Source organism: Malurus melanocephalus, unplaced genomic scaffold, assembly GCF_030028575.1.
Source record: "Malurus melanocephalus ecotype Western Australia unplaced genomic scaffold, MMel_1.1 scaffold_525, whole genome shotgun sequence".
NCBI classification, from domain to species: Eukaryota; Metazoa; Chordata; class Aves; order Passeriformes; family Maluridae; genus Malurus; species Malurus melanocephalus.
Genome location: NW_026623757.1, coordinates 5,771 through 15,395, shown reverse-complemented (window position 1 = coordinate 15,395; position 9,625 = coordinate 5,771). Strand labels below are relative to the sequence as shown.

At 48.4% G+C, this 9,625-nt stretch overlaps 1 protein-coding gene across 1 annotated transcript in view; it reads left to right on the top strand.

Moving 5' to 3' along the window:
• LOC130582825 (sodium/hydrogen exchanger 2-like) overlaps positions 1–9,142 on the top strand; it is a 22,595-nt gene extending 13,453 nt beyond the window's left edge. Inside the window, exons 7-12 of the mRNA XM_057381743.1 lie at positions 869–939; positions 1,936–2,100; positions 2,541–2,655; positions 3,864–3,995; positions 8,118–8,190; positions 8,988–9,142. Coding sequence (XP_057237726.1) covers positions 869–939; positions 1,936–2,100; positions 2,541–2,655; positions 3,864–3,995; positions 8,118–8,190; positions 8,988–9,142 — 711 coding nt within the window. The remainder of the gene's footprint in view (positions 1–868; positions 940–1,935; positions 2,101–2,540; positions 2,656–3,863; positions 3,996–8,117; positions 8,191–8,987) is intronic.
• Positions 9,143–9,625: the final 483 nt, after the last annotated feature.

Here is a 9,625-nt window from a genome sequence, read left to right as displayed (position 1 = left end):
TCCAGGGATGGGATAATTTGGTGATTCCCTCCAGGGATGGGATAATTTGGTGATTCCCTCCAGGGCTGTGTTTTTGGAGGCATTCAGAGCACACAGCTGCCAACAGCCATGTGAGGGCACTAAACCCACACCAGGCTGCAGGACTGAGCCAGCTGCTCTGAAACTTTTCTGTCTCTGACCCCACCAAAAAATAATTTCCAAAAAATTTAGAGCTGTAGGAAGTTGCAGGGCTGTCAGTACCTGATGTGGTGTGGAGGGGCAGCAGAGCAGAGCCCTCTCCCAGTTTAGAGGTGCTTTTGGGAGGGAAAACAGTTTAGGGAATTATAGAAAYTACAGAGATTTAACTTTTAGGTGGAAAACMCMACCAGTCTGGGATTTTTAATATAATTTCAAAAAATACTTATGTGTTTATATAAAGATAATAGGATTATTTCATTTAGTGGGAAGCATCTGGGGGAAGGCAGTATTTATTATTCAAAATTAACATTTACGTATTATCTACATTTATCTCCTGAAGATACTGGTTTCCTGATTTCCTCAAAAATGCCAAAATGAGTCTTTCCTGCTTGCCAGGGCCTAGTGGGCAGGACATGAGATCCATCAGCCACCCATGCCTATCACAGAGAGCAGATTCATGGCCCTCAGCATTTATTTTGACCTTGCTCACCCTGAAAGCAAATCACTCATTGCACTCCAGCACCAGTGGATACACGGGGATGGGTGGATGGGGAATTATCCCAGTGCCCCCTCTCCTCATTTCCCAGCTCCATATTCCGAGCTGGAAGCACCTCTCATCCCTTTTGGTGTTTGCTGGCTGGGTTYATCACRTGTGCAACCGGTGTAGAGCGAAATCCTCTGTCCTCTTCAGTTCTTGGATCATTTGCTGGCTGGCATTGAAGACATTTCTGGACATTGGGGACAGTATTACTGGAAAGACAAGTAAGGATTTGTCAAAATGTGTGATGTCACGACTGTGTATGTCTGTAGGTAAAAAAGGAAATGCTGGTTTCCCAAAGTTTCTGCTGTGGGCCTTGCTCATCCTTGTGGCACGAGGGAGGGGACAGAGGGGCAGCTTTTCCTTGTCCAAGGGGACACCAGGTTCTCAGGGCACTTCCCTGCTTGCAGACACCTCTTGTGCATCACCCTGAAAAGATCCTTTCTCCTCTCCTCTTGTGTTTGGCCCTCCTTGCCCAAAGAAATCTGCTGGAAATGCCATGGCCGTGACACACAGCCTGTCCCAGGCTGTGCAAAATTAACATTAAAGAGCTGAGTTTGCAGCACTGCTGGTTTTGGACTGAAATTACAGAGGATCCCTGCAGATTTCTGTATCAAGTTATTCTAATTTTATCAAATTCTGGTAGTTTGTACATTTGAAAATTTTTAAACATGCAGCAAGAGTTAAAAAAAATTACCACTAATGTAAAATACACTAAAAACAATGTACCAGGTTTAATTCCTTGACAGTGCAGAAATATGCAGCTGGTAGAGATTATTTTTTAGGGATGCCCATGCTTGGAAGTGCCACTAGAGGGTATGGGAATCACTGCTGCTGAGGAGCATCCTGGCTCCTCGAGAGCAGATCTTAGAGAGATTGATGATCTCAGAGGTCTTTTCCACCCTAAATTATTCAACGATTTTAGCAGAAAGGAAGAGGAAATGGCTCAGGAGGGAATCTGGAACTGTTTAAATCTTGTAGCACTTCTAGAGGAGTTTGTGATAAACTTGGCACTTTTGGGGAAAGTTTTGGTATTTTGACTCGTGTACCATAGTGGAGAAACAATTACGGAGTGACCTCTTGGGCCATGGATTTGGGATATAATGGGATTTAATGGAATATGGGATGGTTTGGCTATGACCCCCACTGCCTTGCTCAGATTTGGGGGTGCTGGGGGGTCAGAGGGGAGGCTAAACCCATCTTGTTTTGTTCTCCACCAGACTGGAATATTTCAACAGCAAATACCTGCAGAAGATCCTGCTCCGGGAGTAYGACCAGCCCAAATCCAGCATCGTGCTGCTCTACGAGAAGCTGGAGCGCAAACACGCCATCGAGCTGGCCCAGGCTGGGCAGCTGGGCCATGGCCCAGCCCATCCCTCCTTCCTGTGAGCAAACACTGCTTAAAACTCAACAAATGGGGCTGAAAATGATGGCATGGAGGAGCATCACTGGGCACTGGTGGTGGTACACAGAAGGCCATTGTTTCCCCATGGGTTACGTGGAAATGGTGCTCTGAGGAMGAAGCTCCTGCCCAATTTTGGATGGGTTTGCCCTATTAAAGGTTCTGAATGGCYCTTTCAGACCTCACAGATGGCTCTGCTCTGCCACAGCTCCCCGTGGYTCTTTTATCCACCAGGGAGCTTTGGACAGCACAGCTCTGATGCAAATGCCAAATTCCTGCTTTGCCATGAGCTCCATCTGCAAGGACGAGCTGTTGGCCCCKCTGGCTGTGTGGGACCCCAAAGGGCTTCTCTGGCCACTTGGGATTTGGGGATGCACTCCCTGTTCATCTTCCAGGATAACATGTTCTCCTTTCCCTTTGCAGCAGCAGCGACAGGACTGTCAGAACAGACCAAAAACTGGAGGAAACTCCCAACCCYGATGCCCTGGATAACATGCACGAAATCTTGGCAAGGAACCTGTACCGGATCAGGAGGACGGTATAACTTCTCCCTCAACCCATATTTCAAACGTCCAACAGCACAAATTCCCTCGGTTATCCAAACAGCCCGAGCAGATGTTATGAATATTCCCATAATTACCCAGGATGTGTCTTTGTGAGCAGAGAATGGTTGGCTGTGTGGAGCCAGATCCACTTTCCAAGTCAGTGGCACATTTCTGTTTGCTGCCTGACAGCCTCTGAAAGGTTCCCCCAGTCAGSCTGTAATTTCATGGAATATTTTCGGCAGCAGAGGGGAGAAGGGAGGAGCACGTGGAGCTTCAGGCACTGGGTTAGCAGCTCCAGCAGCAACTCCTGGGGCAGAGCAGGGATGGGATTGTCCTCGTGGTGCATTTTTTTTCTCATGGGAGAGAGCTGTGAGAGGGAATTAATCTGTAGAGATTTTAAAAACACGCAGCAGTTTTGCTGTTGAGCTGCTACCAGTGGTTAAAGGGTACAACCCCCACTTTCTGTTTACAGAATTATGGATTCTATCTGGGTTTTACTCAGCATSTGGGGAATTTCCAATGCACCAAAGGCATTGGAATTGCTGTTCCTAGGGAGACTTAGCCCTAAAATCCACTTGAACCTTTGTTTTATGGGTTACACCCAAAGTAGGGAGTCCTTAGGGGTGGGCTGGTGTGGGAGCTCAGCATGAGGGATCAGCCTCACCCTCCTGTCCTTTACTGAGCCAAGGGGAGCAGTGGTATAAGGCTGGAATGAAACCCGGGACAGGGTGGAGGGGATGAGGATGAAGGCCGAGCTCCCATTTTCATGAGTCCTGCATTCACCCCTTGTAGTGACAGAGCTGTCCAGCTCCCACTGGTGTTAGTGAGAGATTTCAGTGTGGTTGGGTGGAGGATTTACAGTTCCCATTGTTTGCATGATTTGTATGGGAAGGTGGGGCTGATATAAAACATTAGAGGGGCTGTGAGGGCACCTCGAGCAGAGTCGTGGCACTCATTTTGTCACCAGGTGTGACTCAGTCTTGTCATTCAGTGATTTCTGGGGCGACTTTGCATAATGAAAAAAGGAGAGTTTGGAGTCCCATCTCCCTTGTGTGGCTCCCTCCATCCCCACCTCTCCCAAATCAGTGAATCCCCATCACCGGGTGGGATTGCTGCAGCAGGGGGAATGGTCCTGGGTGTTCTCMAGGAGGGAGGGCAGGGCTGGCCCCGTGTCCAACATCATCCCTGGTGCCCTTTGCAGGGTCCAGCGTACAACAGGCACACCCTGCCYGGCGACAGCGAGCCCACGGAGCGAGCCAAGGAAATCCTGATCYTGCGGCACAAGAACCTGCTGGTGGAGGTGAGCAGTGACACCTGCAGCTCCAGGAAGGAGGTAAGAGGGAACACAAATAAACAGGACAGTGCTCAGGCTGCTTTTCTTACAGCCTGGTTATTGCTGGTTTCCTTTTCAAGAGAAATCTTGTTACTTTAATTTAAAATTTAAAAGGGGTGTCAATCCAAAWTAGCATTCCAGTGAATAGGAAATACTAAAGGAAAAGAGCCCCAACCCAACTTCTGGCAAACCAAGGAGCCACCCTGAGCACAGCCCCCATCAGTGCTTTGTGAACACACACTTCCACCCGTGCTGGGCAAGTTCTTTACTGAGCAAATGTTGCTGATTGGGCTTCACTCTGTGRATTCTGAGCTCTGGCTTTAGGTTCTGATGGCTCGAGCTGGGGCACTGTCCAAGTGTGAGCTGTGATCTCTCATCTGGGCCGCCAAGCTCCATCACTACGGGGAACAAAAGGACCTTTTAAAAGGAAATAAATCACCTTCCCCTATTTAGACAGCAATTTGTCATGACAGCACAAGAACTCGGGAGAGCTGGGGACCTTTTTCCACTCCAATTTCCTGGTGGAAGTGCCAATCATGGAGGAGCCCACGGAGAACAGCAACACCGCCCCAAAAGCTGCTGCTGCTCAGCCCTTCCTTCCCAGAAAGGTGTTCTGGCTCTTGCAAACAACTTAAAAGATTTAATTTGATCATTTACATGCTGATTGGTACTTACAATTCAGAATAGATAGGCAAGAACATGGCATGTTCCTGTAGAACATTTGGTATAATTAAACTTCAAAAGAGCAGCATCAAACTCGGGCTGATTTGGAGCACGACGTTCCCGACTTTAAGGATATTTGATTGTTAACCCTTGTGCTCCTGCTTTCCCCTTCTCTGCTGCATTTGGTGGGAAATTCAGGGGCTTTGGGAAGGCTGTTTCTGCTGTTCCATTGAGTGCTTGCAGCTGGGCTTTGGGGGAATAGAAGGGTTTTTTTTTTGGGAATTGCAAAAGCCTTAGGATTCGCTCTGTGTCTGTACTGCCTTGGGGATGGTGGAAAATGCCTTCTGAGGGTGGGAAATACACTTTGGATTATGGAAAATGCCACTTGGATGCTGAGTACTGACTGCTGTGTCATTGGGGTCACTTGGTGCTGATCTCACCCCTTCCATCACTGCAGCCACCTTGGCTCAGTGCCAGGCAGAGGGAAGCAAATGTAAATCCCAGAGTGGTTTGGGTTGGAAAGGACCAAAAAACCATCCAGTTCCAGCCCTTTGCCATGAGCAGAGACACCYTCCAYTAGATCAGGTTGCCCTSTCCAGCCTGGGATAGYAAATACTGGGAGCAGATCCCAGTGACACCTGTAAGGGCAGCTCCAACCCAAGAACCATCCTCGAGTGCCCAAAAGGAGAAGCCAGACCTGTTTTGTGTCACCAGCAGCTTTTCTGCTGATTTTTAACAATGGCTGCCTCATTTACTGTGAATAGAAATAAAATTATGCCCCAAAGTGATGGGATAATGCTCTAACAGAGCCCTGAAATATTAACACCATATTAATTTTATATATATTATATTATATAATATTAAGGAGGGTGGRTGAATGCTGTTACTTTGTGCTGTAGGAGGACAGATGGCAGAATTTGTCAGCAGAAAGGAGGAACACTGTGCTAAAAAGTAGATTTTAGCCTATTATAAGCAGCTCAATACTCATAAGTTTTTTGGCAAAAAAGCAGCTATTCATGTTTCTTCCATGCGAAGTTGACAAGAAAATGCTATTTTTCCCGATTAGAAAAATATATTAATGAAAAATATCAATAGTTAGTGTTAGAGATTTTCCTGGTTGTAAGATATTCCATCTTTTGTGGTCCCAAAGGGAAGGGCTTGKCCTTCCAGCTCTTGAGTCAGCAGGAAAAGCTTGGATGCTGTCACTCCCCGCGATTTTCTGTTCTGCATCTCACCACGAGATGGAAGCATTACAACTGTGTTTGTAAATCCAGCTGGAAATCCAGGGATGGGAGACAAACTTCCAGCAAAGGGCCACTGAAACCCTTCYGGTGCTGGTGAAACTCCTGCAACTCCATTGCCAGTCTTGGAAAAAGCTTTGGTGACACTTCGAGAGTTAGGAGTTGGGAATAATTAGAAAATTTCTTTGTTAGGGATTTTTTTTGGTAGAAACTCAATTTTTTTCAGCTTGGTGAGTGTTTTTCCTTTTTTAGTGAAGCTGGTGAGAGCTTTGCTGTTCAATATGAAGCTGTTGTAGCTCAGTTAAACTCATATTTTATTAGGGGCTGCTCAGTTTTCCTCCCYCCACCCCACAAAATCAGGGATGTGCAGGAGAACACCCTTGTGGGATTTGGTGGCTTCATGAGGCTGGGGAAGAGCTGAGTTCATCCTGGCTGATGGAAAATCCATCTCCTTCCAGAGGAGGAACCAGAGCCCTCCTCGGGATGGCCACGGGTCAGTGACCAACACCAGGTTCAACCAGGAGGGATTGGGATTGGGATTTTTWAAAGTCCCTTCCAACCCAGAACATTCTGTGGCTCTCAGTCACCTCTCCTGGGTGGCTTTAGATGCCTTTAGGGGTTTCCAGCTCTTCAGATGCTTTCCCAGCATGGACAGGGGGCTCTTGGGCTGCTTTAGGAGCCTCCAGCGGGGAGAGTTTGGAGACCAAACGGGGGAAAGAGCAGGGAGAAGCACAAGAAAAGAACAACCCTCCCTCCAGAGCAGGTTAAATGATTTACACCAGGCACAGGGACCTTGGCAGGAGAACGAGGTGACTTCAGCTCTGAGCTGSAGCCCGGAGATTAACTCCAAGACGATCTATTTCCAGCAGAAAGTTCGCCTTCCTCCGCCTAAGGACAAAATTCCGGCCGAAGGCTGCTGCTTCCTGGAGCTGTGCACCGCTGCTGGCTCCRCATTTGGGGTTTGCTTGAATTTAGGCAGAAATCCAGCCCAGCCCGCTCTGGCAGGGCGGGTTCTGARACCCAGGACAGCTTTTATTTACCACGGAGCACCCAGCAAATCCCTGCACCTGTAGCCAGGCAACTTGGTCCTCTTTTCTCCTGCCAAAACACGAGTGCGCTGCCCCAGAAGGAGATTATTTGGAGCTGCCTGCGAGCCATGTGCGTAAATGACACAGTGCCTTGGGTAATTATGTCGGAGCCCTTTCATGGAGCATGCTCTGAGAATCGCTAAATGCCCCTGGGAATGGCTTTCCAGGGAGCCGGGAAGGCATTGTTATGAAAATGGTCAATAAAAGTGAGAACAAGGCACGGAGGGCAGCGGTCCTCGTTAGGGGAGGGGAGGAGAGCGAACCGAAACAAAACAGAAAGCCGGGCTGGGAGGTGTCCAGAGTTATTTTGGCAGTCTGGGTTTCTGGACCGAGGTGCCAAATCGCAGCTGCGTGAGAGACTTATTCCCCAGTTTACAGAGGCACCGAACAATCCAGGCAGCATTGTGCTACCTGATTTTTATTTTTTTTTTTTTTCATTCCTATTTTTTTCCGTCCTGGAGGGTGGAGATTAGCACTGGAGTGAAAGGACAGGGAGCTCGTTAGTGCCAGCTCGTTACCTGCCTCCTTGGCCTGCAGCCAACGTGGGGAACAGCCAAGGTGAGAAACATCCATATCCTGGGCACAGCTTTGCCTTYCTCCCTCCCTGCCCCACTCTCYGGGMTCCTGGAGAGGCTGCTCCTGCCCATCCTCTCTGCCCAGCCATTCCTGGGGAGCTCAKACCTCTTCCAGAACTCATAATTGCTGTATTGTGCAATTTTGATTCTTTATGCTTCAGCCTTACTGGCTGATTTTTATTTTTAAATTCTTGACTGTAAAGAACTTCCAGTGTTGTTGAGAGAGGTTGTGCATGCCTCATCCCTGGAAGGTTTTGGGCCAGTTTGGATGGAGCAACTGGGTCCTGTGAAAGGTGACTCCTCCCACAGCAGAGGGATTGGGATGAGAAGATTTTAAGGTCCCTTCCAATCCAGGCTTTTCCAGGATTCTGTGTATGTATTCTACGCAAATCAGCATCTGTAARTACTTCCTGCCATCTCTTCAGTCTGTTTTTAGCAATCCTTTTTTTTTTATTTGTTTGTTTTTACGTGGCAAAAGTTCCATGGATGAGAGTGGAACCCTTAGGGATGTCATGAACAGGTTTCACAAGGCACTAAAGTCCTTCTCTCCTGCAGTCCCAGAAGGAGGACTCGTGCTCAGCACAGGGTGAGGCCACCCCACAGCCCAAGCTCTGCCGCTCCTTCACCCGTAAGTTGGGGAGCTATGGGGGTTCCCTGCCCTCCCCTGCCTGCCCTCACCCCTGTGGGATGGCCCAGCAGGTGACAGRAAGGATATGGGACTAAGTGGTAGACCTGAGAGCCTTCCCAGCCCCGGTGCCCCCTCCCAGCCCAGCCTGGGAATGGTTTGGGTGGGAAGGGCCCCTTCAAAGCCATCCAATCCAAACCCCTGCCAYGAGCAGGGACATCTCCAGCTAGGTCAGGTTACCTCACCACACCTGGGGTGTCACTGTTTTAATGCACACTTTACCAGGAATACTTCAATTACATTCTTGCTGGAGAAAACCACAAGTGTAAGCAGAGAAAAGTGATAAAAAACATTGTTTCTGGGTTAAGTTTTTTTACTACCACAAAGGAAAACATGAGCACCATGGCTCCTGACATACAGTGGTGACAGAGAAGGAGATTGTTACCCTTCTATGGTTGCATGTTCATCCTCCCCAAAAATCTCTTAAAGGGTCAATGTGACATTCCAGGTGCTCCAGCAGGACACCTGCATTTTCCAGAGCTGCTTTGAGGTAGTCACTGATGCAGGTGGCCACTGACAAAAAAATGGTGATATTGATCTAAATACTTTATGTTTAAATTGCCTTTTTTTGGCTTTTTCTTCTATGGAAACATTGGTTTTCGCTCCTTTTTTATAAGTGGGAAGTGTTCCTTCAGGTGGAACAGCTCATCCCCTGTGAGCACACGGACGATTTGGTGTTTCTTCATTCCTGCTGACCCACAAAGAAGGATGTTCCTCATTTTTTTTTTCTCTTCCTGCAGTGGGGAGCACGGAGACRGTTCGGGAAGTGAAGGAGAGCCGCTCCAAGTCCGTGTGTGCCATCCCTCCMCCCCAGACCTGGGGCAGGAGCAAGGATGTGAGGAAGGAGCTGCCTCTGGAGTTGTACAAACACCAGGGATGCTCTGGCTCCCCATGAAGGGTCTGGTTCCTCCCTGGAGGGCTGCTCAACCTGTAGGTGATGTAAATAAAATGATTGATGTAAATAAAATGCACCTTGGGAAGGAGTGCGTGGGCAGGGTGGAATATCCGGGGTGGTTTGTGTGGAAATCTGCTCTTATTGCCCAACCCAAATGGGACTTTAATGACATCATCAGGAGYTGGGGACACTCAGGGGTGTCTCTCTGGGTGTCATTCCAGGCAGAGCCCCTTGGAACAGCAGCTCCTTCAAGCCTTGGCTGGTGATCCCAAGGTCGGGAGTGAGGAAAAGTGATTGTAAAGAGGGAGGGAAATGGGCTGTTCATTGGTGAAAGCCATTTCATACAAAAGAGAGGAAAAACCCCTGAATCTGGAGGTCCTCAGCTCCCTGGAGCTGGAATGTCCCCGTTCCCCTGTGGTTTAATGTCCTCAGTGTTTGAAATTTCTCCTTAAATTCTGTGCAATAAATAGTTACAGAAGGATT